The sequence below is a fragment of the Prionailurus bengalensis genome, chromosome C2, assembly GCF_016509475.1.
Source record: "Prionailurus bengalensis isolate Pbe53 chromosome C2, Fcat_Pben_1.1_paternal_pri, whole genome shotgun sequence".
Taxonomy (NCBI): Eukaryota; Metazoa; Chordata; class Mammalia; order Carnivora; family Felidae; genus Prionailurus; species Prionailurus bengalensis.
This window is the reverse complement of record NC_057350.1, coordinates 152,753,243-152,771,902: the sequence shown is the minus strand read 5'-3', so window position 1 is coordinate 152,771,902 and position 18,660 is coordinate 152,753,243. Positions and strand designations below refer to the sequence as shown.

General features: G+C 55.4%; 1 protein-coding gene across 2 annotated transcripts in view; it reads left to right on the top strand.

Annotated features, from left to right (window-relative positions):
- The window catches only part of TTC21A (tetratricopeptide repeat domain 21A), a 36,121-nt gene extending 19,844 nt beyond the window's left edge, over window positions 1-16,277 (top strand). For both annotated transcript variants that reach the window (XM_043595707.1, XM_043595706.1), the window contains exons 12-29: window positions 544-673; window positions 2,380-2,537; window positions 2,765-2,980; window positions 7,884-8,122; window positions 8,901-8,973; window positions 9,073-9,183; window positions 9,543-9,681; window positions 9,873-9,976; window positions 11,201-11,389; window positions 12,295-12,405; window positions 13,113-13,194; window positions 14,007-14,157; window positions 14,412-14,573; window positions 14,744-14,936; window positions 15,020-15,244; window positions 15,667-15,787; window positions 15,904-15,971; window positions 16,075-16,277. In XM_043595707.1, the coding sequence (XP_043451642.1) occupies window positions 544-673; window positions 2,380-2,537; window positions 2,765-2,980; window positions 7,884-8,122; window positions 8,901-8,973; window positions 9,073-9,183; window positions 9,543-9,681; window positions 9,873-9,976; window positions 11,201-11,389; window positions 12,295-12,405; window positions 13,113-13,194; window positions 14,007-14,157; window positions 14,412-14,573; window positions 14,744-14,936; window positions 15,020-15,244; window positions 15,667-15,787; window positions 15,904-15,971; window positions 16,075-16,152 (2,550 nt within the window). In that variant the 3' untranslated portion in view covers window positions 16,153-16,277. The remainder of the gene's footprint in view (window positions 1-543; window positions 674-2,379; window positions 2,538-2,764; window positions 2,981-7,883; window positions 8,123-8,900; window positions 8,974-9,072; window positions 9,184-9,542; window positions 9,682-9,872; window positions 9,977-11,200; window positions 11,390-12,294; window positions 12,406-13,112; window positions 13,195-14,006; window positions 14,158-14,411; window positions 14,574-14,743; window positions 14,937-15,019; window positions 15,245-15,666; window positions 15,788-15,903; window positions 15,972-16,074) is intronic.
- The last annotated feature ends 2,383 nt before the right edge of the window (window positions 16,278-18,660 follow it).

The following is an 18,660-nucleotide window of genomic DNA, read 5'->3' as shown; positions in this document are numbered from 1 at the left end:
CACACACACACACACACAGAATCTGAAGCAGGCTCCAGGCTCTGAGCTGTCAGCACAGCCCCCAGGGGGTCCCGCTGCTGCTGGCCCACAGACCACACTCGCGGGAACAGGGCACCGCTCCACGCCTCTGCCTTTATCCTAGACAATAACCAGCTCCCTTTTCCCCCACAAGTCTTCTAAGAAGGCTGTTAGTCTCTACTTCTTTGCCTGCTTTACTTGTTTGCCTATTTGCCCAGCCAGTCAAGATTCTCCGTGGGCAAGGATCTTCTCTTGCTATCGTAATGTCCCCCCCAGTGCCACGTAATGAGTCATTCCACAAATATCTATTAAGTGCACCACCGTGTGCCGGACGCCGTGGTAGGTACTGGGGACACAACCGTCAGCAAAACAAAGTCCCCGTTCTCTGCAGCTTCCGCGGTAGCACCAGATGGCACGGACTGGATAAGAAAGTAAAATTCCTTCACTGAGAGAGTGTTTCCTGAGAGCTTTAGGAGTCTCTCTGGAATGGGGCAAACCGTCCAGCCAGGCCCCGTGTTCCTACAGCCCCGGTCGCCGGGCCAGATCGTGTCTCCACTTCTCAAACAAGTCGCTGTGATCCTGAATCCTGTCGTCAAGGCGGCGCCAGCTCTGATCGACCCCCTGTACGTGATGGCTCAGGTCAAGTACCTCTCAGGTGAGCCCGTGTCTGCTCATCCGTTCAGCCACCGCCCCGGGGGGTCGCAGCCCCCTGCCTCAGGCGGTTTACACAGACACACACACACACCCTCACCAGGCCCGGCCACGTCCCTGGCCTCCACTCCCCAGAAACCGGCCTGACTTCCCTCGCCAGCAGGGGTCTCTCCCACCCGCCCTGCTACTGGAGGCTTCCTCGCTCGCTCTGCGAGGGGTACCGCGGCTGAAGTGGCTGAACTTCAGTTCCGCACAGGATCCACTGGTCCCCAGGATAGGCAGAAATGCCCTCATGAGGTCTGCATTCTAGTAAGGGGAAATAGACGATACGCGGAACAGAGAAGCACGCGGCCTTGTTTGTTAGGACACAGGAATTCCGTGGAGGAAACCAAAGCGGGGGAGGGGGTGGGAACCGGCAGGGTCGCAGTTATTAAAAGGTGGGCAGGAGGGCATCACGGGGAGGTGGGACCCTGTAGCATTCGGCTCTCAGAGCCTCAGGGTGGCCAGAGCAATGTCCTTCCAGCTTCTGTCTCGAGACCCAGGTCCTGGAGAGAGAGGGAAAGGGGAGACGCGTCCGGGGGAACCTTGCTGTCCCCTCTGAGGACTCTCCACCTGTGGCCTTGCACCCCAGTCTGCCTGGAAGGCAGGCTGATCTCTGGTGCGCTGGGGGCTTCCGAAGGATCCCAAATGCCAGGGCATGTGTCTGGCTTCTGGCACGGCCTGGCGTGGGTCACACCGAGCAGAGACAGCCCCTCCCCCGACCCTGTCTTCATCCGTGGGCCTCCCCGTTGTCATCTGGGTTTCCAGGTTTCCCCACAAGCTTCAGGGGCTCCTGGGTACGAGGCAAGGGCAGGAGCACTCCCCCAGGGGTGCGGGCAGCTGGCAACAAGCAAGTTAAGGGCCAAAGCAAGGTCTCCAGCCGCTTAGGTTGCCATAGTGACATCTTTGCATTTCTGCAGCAGCGCACATGGAAGGAGCAGGGAGTTGGGGACCCAGAAGCAGCTGCTCCCCTCCCCGCCGGGTTATGGGCCCTGAGCGGGAGCTGTTGCGGGACCTGGATGGAGAGAGAGGGGGACTCTCCTACCAGCTCACTGCACCCCACCCCTGGGCTTGCACTGCTGCTGGCTGGGGGCCAGTCTGGCTGCAGGGAGAGCCCTCAGCCCCTGAGCGCCAAGGCAGGCAGAGCTCAGCCTCAGGAGCCGATGGCCCTGGGTCCAAATGCTGACTTTGTCCCTCGCGAGCTGAGTTACTCACGTAACTGGGTTCCAGTTCTACATCTAAAAGACACAGACAATACCGCCCATCTTGCAGGGCTGGGCACATAGTAACCCCGACTTTCCAAAAGTGCTTTGCATAAAGCAAGTGCTTCGTAAGACGGGGCTATTACAGTTGCTGCTATTGTTAGCTTCCGTTCTGCTCGGAGGTGTGGGACTCGAGACTTAAGTGTCCCCCGGAGCTTCTGGACAGAGCAGTGACGTGCCTTAGCCATCTCCTCGAGGGTTGCCCCACAGTCTGAGTTTCCAGGCTTTTGTCTGGGTAGTTGTAATTTCAAGAAGAGACCTCTGAGCGAAACAGAACAGAACTGGGTGAAATGGCCAACTCGTGTATTTCTGGGTAACGGAACACACAAAATTCATTCTGCCTCTACATACTGGGTCCTGGGAGTCCCCCAGGGACCCCTGGATGTAGAGGTCTGTTTATTGTTTCTAGGAGAGTTAGAGAATGCCCAGAGCACCCTGCAGCGTTGCCTGGAGCTGGACCCCACCTCCGTGGACGCCCACCTCCTCATGTCCCACATCTACCTGGCGCAGGGCAATTTTGCCATGTGCTCCCACTGCTTAGAGCTGGGCGTCAGTCACAACTTCCAGGTGGGGGTCCTCTGTGCCCAGTCGCCCCGCCCCCGCCTCCCCAAGCCCAGCCGGCCAACAGCCCCCACTTGCCCTGGGAGAGGCCCCAGGAGCTCCCGGCATCCCTCAGACCCTTCTGCGGGCCAAAGGCCAGGGCAGGCTCGGTGGGCTTCCGCGGCTTTCTCCAGTCCGGGTGCCTTGAGCAGCAGCCGTGAACCGGGGCCCCACACTCCACTCTGCTCCTCTAGGTCCGAGACCACCCCCTCTACCACTTGGTCAAGGCCAGGGCCCTCAACAAGTGTGGGGACTATCCAGAAGCCATAAGGACGCTGAAAATGATCATAAAATTACCAACTCGGAAGACGGAAGAAGGCAAGAAACTCCGCGGGCCCTCCATGCAGCCCAGTGAACGGGCGTCCCTCTTACTGGAACTGGCAGACGCCCTCCGCATGAATGGGGAGCTGGTAAGAAATACCACGCTCTCGTCCCTGGGGAGTGACGGGGTAAGCCTGGGAACCAGGCTCTTTGGTTCTGGCTGATGTTTATTCGTTCTATTATTCGAGCCTTTATTCATTTGGGAGCATATCTTACCCCTGCCCAAAGGCCTCGATGGCTCCCGGTGCCCTCTAGATAACGTCCAAAGCCTACTGAGCCCCACCTGATCTGTCCCCTGCCTGCCTGCCTCACTGTCCCCATGAGGATCTCACAGAGTTAGGGCACACAGGCCCATCAGGACAGCCACGGGTGGTTGTGCAGATTGGGTAAGGCACAGCCCCGGTAGACGCCATAATCACACCACAGTCTTTACGAACTGTGTCCCCTTGGGAGTTTTGTGGTATATAATTTGCTCAACTGTATGAGGCAGCCCTGGGGCCTTGGCAGGTCTGGCTTGGCAAAGACAGGAAGCACCTGAGCATCCTACGCTGGTGTGAAGGAGCAGCGGGGAACACGGGGTGGGGGGCGAGGTGGATAGAGCTGACTCCACAGGCTCCCACGGCCTCGCTGTCCTCACTCACTCACCTGCTCAGCGGAGAGGGTCGGCAGAGTTCCAGGACCATCTCTAATCCGCCAGTACGGGGGCATCTGGCTGCCATAGAGAAGGAACAGCTCGCGAGGCCCTTTTCTCCTTAAAGTTAAAAACTGCCTTCTGGGGGGCGCCTGGTTGGCTCAGTCGGTTGGGCCTCTGACCTCCGCTCAGGTCGTGATCTCACAGTTCGTGAGTTCGAGCCCCGTGTAGGGCACTGTGCTGACGGCTCAGATTCTGTGTCTCCCTCTCTCTCTCCCCTCCCCCCATGCACGCTCTGTGTCTCTCACTCTCTCTCTCTGTCTCTCAAAAATAAATACACATTAAAAAAGAAAACCGCATGGGGCGCCTGGGTGGCGCAGTCGGTTAAGCGTCCGACTTCAGCCAGGTCACGATCTCGCGGTCCGTGAGTTCGAGCCCCGCGTCAGGCTCTGGGCTGATGGCTCGGAGCCTGGAGCCTGTTTCTGATTCTGTGTCTCCCTCTCTCTCTGCCTCTCCCCCGTTCATGCTCTGTCTCTCTCTGTCCCAAAAATAAATAAAAAACGTTGAAAAAAAAATTAAAAAAAAAAAAAGAAAGAAAGAAAACCGCCTTCTGGGTAGAGGTGGGGATGTGGAAGCCTGTTTGTTGTCCTTTCCTCCTTTAAATCTGCCCAAAGGAGCACAGGAATTAAAAGTAGAGAAGGAGGGGCGCCTGGGTGGCGCAGTCGGTTGAGCGTCCGACTTCAGCCAGGTCACGATCTCGCGGTCCGTGAGTTCGAGCCCCGCGTCAGGCTCTGGGCTGATGGCTCAGAGCCTGGAGCCTGTTTCCGATTCTGTGTCTCCCTCTCTCTCTGCCCCTCCCCCATTCATGCTCTGTCTCTCTCTGTCCCAAAAATAAATAAAAAAAAAACTTTTGAAAAAAAAAAAAGTTTAAAAAAAAAAAAAAAAGTAGAGAAGGAATCTCCACCTAGAGCAAACCTAGGGAACGGCCACATCCCAGCACAGTCGATTCAGTCAGTCGATTCAGCTATTGATTGAGGGCCAGCTAGCTGCCAGGCACCATCTGGCAGCTGGGGATAGAGAGAGAAGCTAGCAAGGTCCTTTTGGAACTTACCATCGGTGGGCGAGAGAGAAAGCAGGGTGCAGTGAGGCGGGGCCCGAGGTTCCTGCCTTTGCTTGAAACCTTCTGAACTGGAGATGTGCTCAAGCGGGGAGAAGCAGGGGCATTCCTAGAGGGACTCGGGTCCAGCCCGTGGAAGGGCAGGGCCACTGAGCAAGAACTCCCTGCTCAGATGCCTCCTTGCTTCTCTCTGTCCGGGCTCCTTTCTAGGAGACGTGGCCCGAGGAAAGTAAGGAGGGAAATAACCTGAAAAAGAGTTCTGCAGCGTGCTTTGCTAAGATGACAGGTCTGCAGACTGGGGCCTTCACAGTGAGCCCGGGGTTCTGTCCTGACCCCAGCTTCTCATTAAGCCCACCCCCAAAAGGAAGACCCACAGAAAGCTCAGGGCAAATGTGAGCCTAGGGCAGCTGTGCTAGACCCTGTCCGTCCCCAGCCTAGTTCTCCTGGGCAAAGGGCCAGGTTAGGGGGGACCGGTCCCATTTGAGGAAGGGGTCCAATATGGTGATTACAGGGAAGGACAGAGGTGAGGGAGGGAGGAGAAGAAGGGAAGGAAAGAAGAAAGGGTGGGAGGGAAGGAAGGAAAGGAGGAAAGAGGGGAGAGGAAACAAAATCACAAGCAAAAGACAAGTGAAGATTACACTTGGGGAGAAAGGGTTCTATAAAAAATGGAAGAGGTACTTTTTTAAAAAGTTTATTTATTTTGAAAGAGAGCATGTGATCGCTTCTTGGCCTTTTGGCTAACTAAGATCAAGTGTGAAAGAGAGCATGTGAGCAGGGGACGGGTGGAGAGAGAGGAAGAGAGAGGGAGAGGGAGAGAACCCCAAGCAGGCTCCACACTGCCAGCACTGAGCCCAACATGGGGTTCGAACTCACCAACCCTGAGATCATGACCTGAGCTGAAATCAAGAGTCGGACCCTCAACCAGCTGAGCCACCCAGGCATCCCTAAGAAGAAATACTTCTAAGAGAACTTGTCTACATTCGATGAAAATGGAAACATGGAACCTTGTAAAACCAGCTCAAAGCAGAGCACCAGAGATCCCCAGAGGTGTTCAGCTGGCAGAAATTAAAGCAAGTAAGCATAGAAAACAGTGATGCCATTAGGAAATTATAGTCCCACGAGACAAAACAGAAAGTGGCTGAACCCTTGCTGAAGCTCTCTGATGCAGGAAAGGGGTGAGAAAATCATTGAAGTGATGTGAGGGGTTGACGGGTGAGAAAGAGAGAGACCACAGGTATCCAACCAAGGCAAAATAAACGTTCCTGCAGAAGAGAGAAGAAATGGATCAGGGGAGAGCCCCACGTTGGGTGTGGAAATTACTTTTAAATAAATAAATAAACAAATAAATAAATAAGTAAATAAATATTTAAAAAATCCTAATACTAATATCCTAATGGAGTCATGGGAACCAAGGATTAACGGTCACTGGGGGCGCCCGGGTGGCTCAGTCAGTTGAGCGTCCAACTTCAGCTCAGGTCGTGCTCTCACGGTTCGCGAGTTCGAGCCCCACCTCTGGTTCTCTGCTGTCAGCACAGAGCTCACTTCGGATCCCCTGTCCTCCCACTCTCTATACCTCTCCCCATATGCCTCTCTATACCTTTGGGCTTGACCCAAAGCTAGTATAATTGCTAAGTTCTTAAAATAAAAGTTATTAAAATCAAAATAACAATAACATCCTATGAAAAAATTCAGGGAGAAGGTGGCATTATTATAAGCATGCTAATTGTTTCCACTTTATAGAATGTGGGGAAAAAATGTACACAAGACATTTATTTATTTATTTTTTTTTTTAAAGAGTCCTCTTTATTCTAAAGCATCCAGAGGCTTGAATGTGGCAAGGGGTATCCTCAATCAAGAAGTTTTTGGTTTTTTTTTTTTTTTTTTTTTTTTTTTTTCAACTTTTTTTTTTTTTAATTTATTTTTGGGACAGAAAGAGACAGAGCATGAACGGGGGAGGCGCAGAGAGAGAGGGAGACACAGAATCGGAAACAGGCTCCAGGCTCCGAGCCATCAGCCCAGAGCCCGACGCGGGGCTCGAACTCACGGACCGCGAGATCGTGACCTGGCTGAAGTCGGACGCTTAACCGACTGCGCCACCCAGGCGCCCCCACAAGACATTTCTTAATAGAAAGATGACTCTTGGTAGAATTTAAGAGGCGATCTCCACCACATTAATCAAGAGTTAAGAAGAAAGGAAAGGACCACGCAGGTCATAAAGGCAGAAATAAAGCCAAACACAACAGCATGTAAAAATGAAAACAGGCGCCTGGGGGGCTCAGTCGGTTAAGCATCCAACTTCAGCTCAGGTCATGATCTTCCAGTTTGTGAGTTTGAGCCTTGTGTCGGGCTCTGTGCTGACAGCTCGGAGCCTGGAGCCTGCCTGGGATTCTGTGTCTCCCTCTCTCTCTGCCCCTCCCCTGCTCATGCTGTCTCTCTCTCTCTCTCAAAAAATAAATATTTTTTAAAAAATGAAAACAGAAACTTTTCTGTTGCCAGAAAACCCAAGAACGTATCTGTGGTAACAAAATTGTAAATGAAATAAATGTACCTCTTAAATAAAAGAGGCATCAGAGTGGTTTAAACTAGCAACAGAGAGAACCCTTACTCTCTATACTTCAAACACCAAAGGGCCCAGGATGAGAGGAAAAAGATGATACACATATACCAAGCAAACAAAAAGAAAGCAGAGATTGAGGAAGAAATGTCTGGTAAGGCTGAATCCCAGTCCGAAAGTACCAAAATGGGGAAAGAAAGCAACTTCGTTAAAATAACCAAGGGCATGAATATAATGAGGAAATAATTCAAACAGACCGCTAACGTGCCAAATACAATAACATTAAAATACTTTTGACCGAAAGCAAGAAAGTACAAGGAGATGCATCCATCGGTCTCCCGCAAGAAGGAATTGCCAACAGATGTAGAGGTGCTAAGGAACAGTCGAGGGTTTCTGTACCCCCAGCTAGCCGGGCACCTTTCCCCTGCCCCCAGGAAGAGTGGTGGTGGACACTGAAGGGATCTCTCTTCTTTCTGCCACTGGAGCCTCTCTGCAGGTGGATGTGAGCCATCCTCCCCTCGCCTTCTGTGGAGCAAGGCTGCTCCTGGCTGTCTCCATATTTCATTTCTCTCTGGGGAAAGGAGTGGGAAGAGGGATCCCTTTAAGTCGCCTCCAAGAGATTTCAAGTGTTTTCAGGTCACCCGTGGTGGGTGACAGCTAACGGAGGTCTGTTGGGTTCCCATGCTCTAGCATGAGGCCACTAAGGTCATGCAGGACGCCATCAACGAGTTCAGTGGCACACCGGAGGAGATCCGCATCGCCATGGCCAACGTGGACCTGGCCCTGAGCAGTGGGAACGTGGACGTGGCCCTGAGCGTGCTGAGGAACATCACACCCAAGCAGCCCTTCTACGTGGAAGCCAAGGAGAAGATGGCCAACATCTACCTGCAGACCCGCAAAGACATCCGCCTCTACATCGGCTGCTACCGGTAAGCCCCAGGCAGCGCCCTGACAGCCTCCTTCCCGGTGGTGTTTTAGGGAGTGGCTTCTCCAGGTTGTGTTTCCTCAACCTGGGTCTCCAGTCTGCACCGTCCAAGTGTGTTAGATGCAATGCAAGTACAGAATTTCCCACGGGTCCACATTTGAGCGTGATAGCTTAGCCAGGCCGGCTCACTGCCAAGTTCTGAAGATACAGAACTGCATCCATCCTGCTTGGCCTCCCCTGAATGGCCCACATTCTGGTGGGAACCACGGCTATGCACTTTTGCCCTGGCCCCTGACTCTGCCTGTCCTTGAAGAAATGTCCAGCGACTCGATGTGGCCAAGGTGAGGTGCAGGAGGGTGGAGAGCTAGCTGTCTTTATGATTTGACCTTCCCAGCCCCTCCCTCAAGCAGAACTCTATCTAGGCAATCCAGGTGGGAGGCAGCGCTGGGGGGCAGTGGTGGGGGGAGCCAAAGCCAAGAGCGGTGGGACACTAATAGTGGGGTGGGGTGAGGCGGCCACACCATAGTTTTAGAAAGAGCAGGATGCCTGCTTATGCAGAGGGGCCTAGAGGGTTAGGACTGGAGGCCAGAAGAAAGGGTAGACGTTCTGGCATGGTCCAGATAACAGATAAGCAGAGCTTGGACTACAGTGCCTCGTGCACAGTGGGCTTTCAGTAAGTATTAGGTGAACGAATGAATGAATGAATGGGAAAGAAGAGTTGGAGATGAATTCAGAAACAAAGAGTGCATAGGTTCAAGCTAAGTCTTTGGTTACTTTTGCAGGGAACTCTGTGAACAACTGCCTGGCCCGCACACCAGCCTGCTACTGGGGGATGCTTTCATGAACATTCAGGAGGTGAGTGAAAGCCTCGTGGCCTTGCCAAGTGGCCCCCCAATCTCACGTCTCCGGTGGGAGAGAAGAGAGACCGAGACCTTTGGACGCTTTCCCCACCAGCCTGAGAAGGCCCTGGAGGCTTATGACGAGGCCTATAGAAAGAACCCACATGATGCATTGCTGGTCAGCAGGATCGGGCAAGCCTATGTGAAGACCCACCAGTACACCAAGGTCAGGCTAGGCTGGGGTGGGGAGAGGTGTGGGCCAGCCCAGCAGGGAAGAGGAGGGTGCATGAGTGGAAGTTTCTGGATGGGAAGGGAGTGGCTGCGTTCCCACCGTAGCTCTCTGTTGAAGTTGGTGGGGGAGGGGGACTGGCTAGGGGAGAATTCAGAAGCTATCCACCCACACACACACACACACACACACACACACGCCGAGCCTGAGCCCTCTGCCAGCTGGGAGGGCCTTCTCATCACAGGCTTCTGTGTTCTGGAGGGACACACAGGTGTGGTGGCCGCCGAGGAGAACACGGTTTGAGGCACTCAAGGTAGAACCAGACCCCGAGGCCAATATTTCCTGTTTGCCCAAAGGCAATTAATTATTATGAGGCTGCGCAGAAGATCAATGGACAGGACTTTCTGTGCTGTGATCTCGCTGAACTGCTCCTGAAGTTAAAGAAGTTCAACAAAGCAGAAAAAGTTTTGAAACAGTCACTGGGACACGACTTTGGTGAGGCCCCCTTCGAAGTCACTTCCCTAGCCTACTGCCCCCGCCCTGCAGTCTCTTCCTGCGGAATGGGGATGGGCGCTAGCTGGGGTCCTGAGCCCAGTCCCCTACCTCCCCCATCCCTGGCTTCCCAGGCACCAGAGAACACTGATTTGAGTTTCTACTCAAATCAGAGTAGTTTCTACTCTTTGCAGCCAAAGACCTCCCATCCATGATGAACAATGTCAAGTGCTTGCTTTTGCTGGCAAAGGTTTACAAGAGTCATACAAAAGAAGACGTGATGGGAACTCTGAATAAGGTAATCGACATTAGACAATAGACTCAAGCTCTTTATTGGCCATTTCCTGGTGGGAGCTATAAAAGGAAGGATAGGACTGCAGGTCTGGAAGGCTCCAGGGCTGGCACTCAAAAGAGGACCTGGGTCACACCTCTGACCTCGGCCTTCCATTTATTCCCCGACCTGTGCTCTTTGTTGATGGTGCCCCGGAGTGCCCCAAGCCCGGCTGGGCTGGGTCGGAGAAAGCAGGGAGTCGGCAGGGATGCCCGTGGGATAATAATGGACAATGCGAGCAGCTCCCGGGCACTGAATGCTCTATGGTGGGTTCTGTACTGGGCTTTTTGCTTTCTTATTAATTCTCACAGTAGCCCTTTGAGATACGCACTGTGACATTCCTATTTCACAGATATGGCTCCAAGAGGTTAAGAAATGTGCCCAAAGTCAGACTGCCAGTAAATGGGGGAGCTGACATTTGAACCGGGTCTGGCCTGTCCCAACCTAAGCTCTTTTCTCCCCTGGGCTGCCCCAGTGGGACAGTTCCTGGCCGTTCCTATCCCACCTCCCTCGCTCTTTCTCCGCAAGGGTGTGGCTGGCTTCTTGTTCCTGAGATGCCTTCTGCACTTGTACCAGGAAAGCCCACTCTGATGGCTTGAGACGATTTATTCCCTTGTTTCCCGCTGGATTCCCACTCCCGTTTGGCCCTTAGAAAGCCGAGTGCTGATTTGTGCCCACTTCCCAAGACTTAACCCCGGCATCACCAATTCTTCTTGTCCCGATGCTCCCTGGTTACTCACTTGATCATTTTATGTTGTGGATATTTGTGGAGGCTGCCCCCAAGTTCCCAGCAGGGCGACGTTCAGAGCAAATGCATCCATCAAAACGCAGCCTGCCCTGCGCACCTACTGTGTGCTTCTTCTAGCCCGTAGGAGGGCCAGAGCAAATTAGACACGGTAAGTATCAAGGCGTGATGGAAACAGGTAAACAAGTACAGGCACAACAGACTGTTTTGTTTGAGTGCCTTTGCTTCCGATCTTGCCCCAGGGGCAGAGCCAGCTTGCCTCCTGAGTACTCAGCCAGGGGCCTTGCGTGCCCAGAGTGACCCAGATTTGCTCAAGGGCACTTGAGATGCCCTTTCTGATAATCTGCTGACACAGAAACGAGAGTAGGGATTCTTTCTGTGAATTGGCCTGAGGTCTAGCACATCAGGCCCCGGGATTCTGATCCCGAGTTTACTGGTTTCCCAAGGCCATGGACCTCCAGTCTCAGATCCTGAAGCGTGTTGCACTGGAGCAACCGGAAATGATCCCCTCCCAGAAACAACTGGCAGCCTCCATCTGTGTCCAGTTTGGGGAGCACCACCTGGCAGAGAAGGAGTTTGCCAAGGCAGTACGGTCTTACAAGGATGCCCTCTTCTACTCGCCTGATGACAATAAGGTGGGGTCCTCAAAGCCAGAGGCTGCTCCTTCTCTTGGGCCCTGCTGCCTTGCAGAGTCCCCTGACTAGGGGCAGAGGCCGGGTCCTTCCCTGTGCCTCCCTGAGGAGCTGCAGGTCAAGGGGCCCGGGACCCCTGGTGTGCGGAGCCTGCTCTGGCTGACCCCAGGGCCCTCAGCCATCAGTCCTTGGACCAAGACTGGGAGGCCTCACTTCGGACAGCTCCTTGTGCGGGGTAGAGCGGGGAAGATGCTCTCAAAAGTCATGTTAGTCTGGCATTTTCAGGTCCCCCTTGGAGGTGGGGGCACGGTGACAGCCGTGGCTGCCAGGGGTCTTTGGGCACGAAGCCAGGCTAAGCTTCCAAGGAGGTTTAGAGTCGTGAGGGGGGCGTGGCCCAGATGAGGCAGTGGTGGCTGGAGTCCACACTAGGAGAACCGCTTAGGAGAAGAGCTTAGTGACAGCCATTCATTCGTTCAACACGCACTCATTTAAGAGACGTATCATACGCGCCAGGCACGGTGCTAGGCCCGGGGGGCCGCGGGGGGCAAGACAGGGTCCCTGCCCACAGACTGCCTCAGGCAGAGGGACAGATGAGCACATTTTTAGTTCCATTGCCTGCATGTGGGTCTGCACACTGTGGGAACTCAGAAGACGGGTGCCTGGCCCAGAGGCTACCACAGAGGGCTGCCCAGAGGGGGCTAGGTCCAAGCCAAAGGAGGAGGACGAGTTGCCCAGGCCCCCAGTTTCAGAGGTTGGTTGGTAAAACACGTGGTATGATTGGGGGAGAAGGGGGAGCCGGGGACATATGTTGAAGGCGGAACGAATAAAAATGGACTAGGCGAGAGTGAGACACCAGCCCGAGTTTTCCCATGATGCTCCCTGGTTGATCACATCCGGCCTCGTCCCAGGTGTTGCTGGAGCTGGCCCGCCTCTACCTGCTGCAGGGCCACCTGGACTTGTGTGAGCAGCACTGTGCCGATCTCCTGCAGACGGAGAAGAGCCACGAGATGGCCTCAGTGGTATGGGGCCACAGGACCTCCCCCCCCCCCCCGCCCTCCCCAGGGTCCCCACCACCGCGCGAGGGCTGCTTCCCGGCCCCATAACTCCGACGCTTGGCTGACCCACCCCCAGGGGCCACCAGGCAGAGGGGACAGAGCACTGGGCCTGATGCCCTTCACGTGGTAGGGGTGGGCCTGCAGGCAGCCGGGGCAACATCAGCCTCCCGGGGCCAATCCAAGGGGAGGCAGGGAGCCTGATGGGCTCCAGGGGAAACCACACCCACAGTGGGTGAAGGCAAGGGTGGACAGGTTCCTGGGTTTAAAGAAATACGTGGGAAAAGGCCTCTCCAGTCTGACTTCTCTCCCTGACACCCAGACCACCGCCAGGGCCGCCCACAGGAGTGGGGAGTCCTCATTCCGCCTCCACTGCCTGCAGCTGGCAGTTCTCGGACACGGGTGGAGGGTCCGGCTCTGCTGGCTGTCAAAGGGACCCACTGGTGTCTACCCCTGGGCTTACCTTCCCACCTGTGACCTCACCCCCACACTCCTCCCACCCCAAGCAGGCCCTGTCTTCTGGGCCCCTCCTGTGGCCGCTCCTCCCAGGGCCCAGAGAGGCGACCTTGGACGTCCTTGTCCACCTTCTCTGCTTACCCCCACGCCCACCCAGCCTCCCCACCACAGCCAGGCGAACTGTCAGGAGTCCCGGAGCATTGTGTGTTTTCTGACAGATGATGGCTGACCTGATGTTTCGAAAACAGAAATACGAAGCTGCCGTCAATCTCTACCACCAAGTCCTGGAGAAAGCACCAGGTAACGAACTGCCCACATCAAGACTGCCCACTGAGATGGCCTGCGTCAGTTCCCACCAAGCAAGGGCTGCTCTCCCCCGCAAGGGTGGGCCGCCTCCCCTCCTTCCTGACTGGGCAGAGGAAGCCCCTTCCTCTCTGATTGTTCCCAGAGAGACAGGAAACTGATAAAGCACCAGTGGAAGGTGCTGGCCCTTCCCGAGTCCGAGGGGCCAGTTCCCGGTCTCAGGCAGGGCAGTGCTTGGCCCCGGACCCAGGACAGCCTGTCTGTCTCCAAATCACGGCCACTGGACTGGACACAGCCCCCTTCTGAAGTGACAGCCACCTGGAGGTGGCTAGAAACTCTCCCTGTTAGGTAGCTACGTTCCCGCCACACCTGAGGCTCAGAAGACAGCCCCCGCGGGCCCACAGCCCACCCTGCCCCGAGGCCCAGCAGACTGCGGCCCTTAGGAGCGCGGGGTCCTGGAGCCAGACCGCCTGCGTCTAACTAACGGTCTCCCCACGTACCAGCTGTGTGACTTTTGGCCGAAAACTTTTGTGTCTCAGTGGAAAGGGAAAAATAGCTACCTCGGTGTGTGTAGGTAAAGCCCTTAATGCTTAACGTACTGTGTAAGCTCTAGCTGCTACTTTTCAGTGTGATGATTATCCTTTGCTCAGCTTTGGAGACCAGGGGAGACACTGAAGCTGCTGGGAGGTCCCCGCTCAGCCCAAATAGGCAGTGTCTGCTGGGCCCCTCACTTCTCCATGCCAGGCCACAGCGCCCAATCGGCCTTGGCCGTTGGTTTTCACAGCCTGGCGTCTTCTCTCCTATTGTAGACAACTTTCTGGCATGGAATAAACTAATTGACCTGCTATGGAGAAGCGGCAGACTTGAGGATGCCCCTGTCTTCTTTGAGTTGGTCAAGAGGATGTCCAGCCGTGTTCCTTTGGAGCCAGGTTTCAACTACTGCAGAGGCATCTACTGCTGGTGAGCTGGGGAGTGGGGTGTCTTCGTCTTCGGGGCAGTTCCCTGCAGGGGGCCCTTCCTGGCAGGCAAGCTGGGCTTCCGCTCAGCACTGGGGAAGCAGAAATTGGACTGACTTGCGGGGCAGGCGTTTGGGAGACCAGCCACCCAGCCCCGCTCCGTGCAGACTCCGGGAGTGGCGCCCGTGTGTCCCTGCACTCCCCGGACCTCAGTTTCCCTCTCCGGTTCTTGGTATCTGTGTCTCATTTCCACTACAGGCGCATAGGGCAGCCCAACAAAGCGCTGAAGTTCCTAAACAAGGCGCGCAAGGACAGCACTTGGGGCCAGAGTGCCACCTACTACATGGTGCAGATCTGCCTGAACCCGGACAACGAGGTCGTGGGCGGAGAGGTTTTCAAGAACCTGGTGGCGGAGAGCAAGTAGGGGCCCGGCTGACCTCGGGGCGGGGGAGGGGGGGGGGAGGCGAGGTGCAGGGGCCGGGCCCCTGGGAAAAGCGGGGAGAGCCACGTGGCGGGGTAGAGACCACGTGAGGGCCCGTGGGCCCGCAGGCGGCCTGCCAGCCTGCCACTCTCACGTCGGATGCCCGCAGCTCCACCGACAGGAAGGCTCTCGAGCAGCACGCCGTGCGCACCGCCGAGAAGCTGCTGCGCGATTTCTACCCGCGCTCGGACTGGGGCCAGACCCAGCTGCGGCTGCTGCAGAGCCTCTGCCTGCTGGCCACCAGGGACAAGGCCAACGTGGAGGCGGCGCTGGGCACCTTCATCGCGATGGCACAGGCCGAGGTGGGCCGGCTCGCTGGGTGGGCCGCGGGGGGCCGAGCTGGGGGGGCCCAGCGCGCCGACGCCCGCTTCCCACCCGTGTGCAGAAGGACAGCGTCCCCGCCCTGCTGGCCATGGCGCAGGCCCACGCGCTGCTGAAGCAGGTCCCCAAGGCACGCACGCAGCTGAAGCGTCTGGCCAAGGCCCCGTGGACGCCGGACGAGGCCGAGGACCTGGAGAAGAGCTGGCTCCTACTGGCTGACGTTTACTGCCAGGGCGGCAAGTTCGACCTGGCCTCGGAGCTGCTGCGGCGCTGCGTGCAATATAACAAGGCAGGGCAGGCGCGCTGCCGTCGGGGAAGCGGGGACGCCCCGTCCAGGCGGCCGGGAGGGACGCGCGGGGCGTGGGGGCAGAGGAAATGCAAGGGCCGGGGCGAAGCGAGAGGAGGCGCGCAGAGTCGGGGAGCCGGGAGAGGGGAATGCGGGATGGTGAAGAGAGATGGGAAGGGTTCATGAGGTCCAGGGGCCTGCAGGTCAGCGCAGAGCGCTGTGGAGAAAGGGGCCATGCAAGCATAGGGGTATCCTAGAAGGGGCGCACAGGTGACCCCTCCCCAGCAAAGGTGGGGGGTGCTGCTGGAGTCGGTGAGAGGTCAGCTTAATGCGGCTCCCCACCCTCCCTTGCCCCGCCCCCCCGTGTCCCCTCCCCCCACCGCTGGTTCCACCCCGTGCTGGGATGGGTATGGCTTTCCCTGCAGTCCTGCTTCAGGGCCTATGAGTACATGGGCTTCATCATGGAGAAGGAGCAGGCCTACAAAGACGCAGCCGCCAACTACGAGCTGGCCTGGAAGTACAGTCATCACGCCAGCCCGGCCGTGGGTAAGGCCACCAGCCAGGGCCCATGTGGGTGAGGAGGAAGCTGGGCAGGAGGACCACCACCCTGGCTCTTGGGTGGTCAGGGTGCCACCGTGTGTGTTTCCTCTGCCCCTGGACAGGCTTCAAACTCGCTTTCAACTACTTGAAGGATAAGAGATTCGTGGAGGCCATTGAAGTCTGTCACACGGTAAGCCACCATCAGCGGCTGGGAGGCACCAGGAGGAGGGGCGAGGGGGCTTGGTGGCAGGGCCCTGCCTGATGCCGCACACCCTTTCTCCCTCTGTTCCCAGGTCCTCGGAGAGCATCCTAACTACCCCCAAATCAGAGAAGAAATTTTGGAAAAGGCCCAAGGGTCTCTGAGGCCCTAGCTGTGGTCAGTGGGAGCCAGGGCGGGGAGAAGCCATCAACCTACAGACATTTCACTTCTACAGAAGTAGAGGTCGGAAGTGGGTCAGTGAGAGGAGATTCGAAAATGACGTATTCTTCCCGTGTCTGTATGGTGTGCGGTTTCTTTGGATGGTGCCTCGTCTGATCTAAGGGGCATCCGAAAGCTTTGTGTTTTTCAGGCACAAGAAGCAGTTTTGCTCAGAGGGAAAAAGGGCATCAACCAAGCTAGTTTATGCCGGGCTCATTGGGCACCTTTTGTTGGGCTCCGTTTTTATTCCAGACTCTGCGAGGGAGCAAAGAGGTGATTTTTTTTAAAAATCCCCACAGCGATTTTAATATGGTTAGGTCAGTGCCTCCCCTCTCCCGTCTGGTCCCCAGAGCCCTCGAGCTCAAGAAGTGACTGCTCACCCCTGTCCTGCTGCCCGCACACCCTTCCCGGCAGTGTCACAGATACGAGAGCCGGCTCAGAAGGCCCCGTAGCTGAGGTTCTGTGCGAGGGACGCCATCGTCCTGCAGGTTCTGAGGCTCATTGGCTCACTCTGTCCATACATTCTGATTCCTCATCAAGTCCTTGGCTGGCCTCGGCTGGTCCTCTCTGGTTTGGGACAAACGTGATTCCCCATGCCTGGTACAGGGAAATACAGCCCAGGAAAAATAGTTCTCACTTAAGATTTTGTAAAAGACACTGACCAACAAACTTAATCCTCCAGAAACCCGTTCGCCACCTCTGGGGACAAAAGCAGTGTCTCTAGTTAGATGACTTGTATTACTTGTACCTGGCAAGAGGGTGACAGCGGTCACTTTTGGCTGGAGCTCCCAACACCTCTCTTCTGTGTTTCATGACGGCAAGAATGGGCCAGTCAGGCCTCAGGGGAAGGACCTCTGAACTGGAAGCCCGGAGTGTGACCTTCCCAAGAGTTTCTACTCTTTGGGCCTCCGTGTTCCCCTCCGTGGCAGGAAATTAGACTAGATCTGTGTTCCCAAACCATGATACAAATCCCTGCTAGTGATATACAGCAGACAGCTGAAGTTGAATAACTATGTGTTAAAACATCATTCCTCTGTATTATATATTCTCTATTAGAGAAAAACAGCACGATGAACTGGTGAACTCATGAGTGCTGTTACAATGGTTCTAACTTTTAAGCACATGGATACAATTGATGTAAAGTGAAATACGCACTTAGCGTGAGTGCGAGACGCAGCTGTGGTACAGTTTTTATGAGTTGTCGTCCAGTGACTACAGCTTGGAAACTGAACCGGTAGGGGTCCCTTGTAGAACAGACAGTTATCCTTCGTGACAGCAGAACCTTGTTTCTATAACATCCTGCTGATCGGGTGCACGGCCTCTTGGTCTGAGTCAATGACCTGGAACACTTTCCCCAGGTTACTTAGCATCCTTCCTTTGGGAAACCAGTCCCTTTTCCTGGCATCTGCGTTACAATCCGGTTTCTTGGGGGTGGGTTGTTGAGAGACAGGTTTGCCCGTCTGGAGAATGATGCTGTCATGGATTGTATATTAATCACATTTTTGTTGCTGTAAAACCTAAGTTGTCTTCATTTATCTAAAAAAAGAAAGAAAGAAAGAAAAGAAGAGAAAGCCAGGAAGTGATCCTGTTGCCCTAGAGGGGAGGTGGGCAGGTCCAGTCCAGCCATGGGCCGTATCCATGGGGCAGGAACCTGTGGGGGTTCCAGCCAGGGACGGGGTGGGGCTGCAGGAACCTGCCACCTGGACCCCCAGGCTCGTCAGAGCAGGGCCTCAGAGCCCTTGGAGAGACCCAGATTTTGAAGCATCCATGCTGACACAATCTCTGCAAAAGGGCTCCCAGGGACCAGTGAGAGGGGAGGCAGCATCGCTGACCGTATGGGGATACTCCACCCCAAGGAGCCTAAGTCCTGGCTGTCCCTGGCTAAGCTGGTTACAGGAACAGGCTGCGCACCACGGGCCAGGCTCCAAGCTCTGGGTCCTCTCACGGCCACTGACAATATGGCCACACGGTCACATCCATGCATGTCCAGAGGCAAGAGACAGATACCCAAAGAGTGACAGAACTGTCAAAAAAAAAAAAAAAGAGAGAGAGAGAGGGGATAAAACATAGAGGCAGCAATACGAAAACAGAACGGAAGTCACAAACATGCACACAAGGCTTGCACCCTCCTGGCACTCTCCTAAGTGCTGTGTATGCGTGAACTGAAAAAGCTTTTATGAGACAAGTAGTGTTATTTGCACAGCACTGGGGACAGCAAGACACTGCAGTCTTAGAAAGGAAGTGATTTGCATAGGTCACCTTGCCAGGTAGTAGCAGAACTGGGATGTGAACCTGGCACTCAGGGTCCATGCTCTTACCCCGTAAGCCACAGAGATGAAATAAAGGGGAGCCCAGCCCAGGCCGAAAGGCAGACGATTAGAGCGAGAAAAGGGAGACCCAAATCTGCTGTCCTTGTTTGGTCCTCCTCCCTCCCAGCACTCGTATAAGCCATTATTCCTAA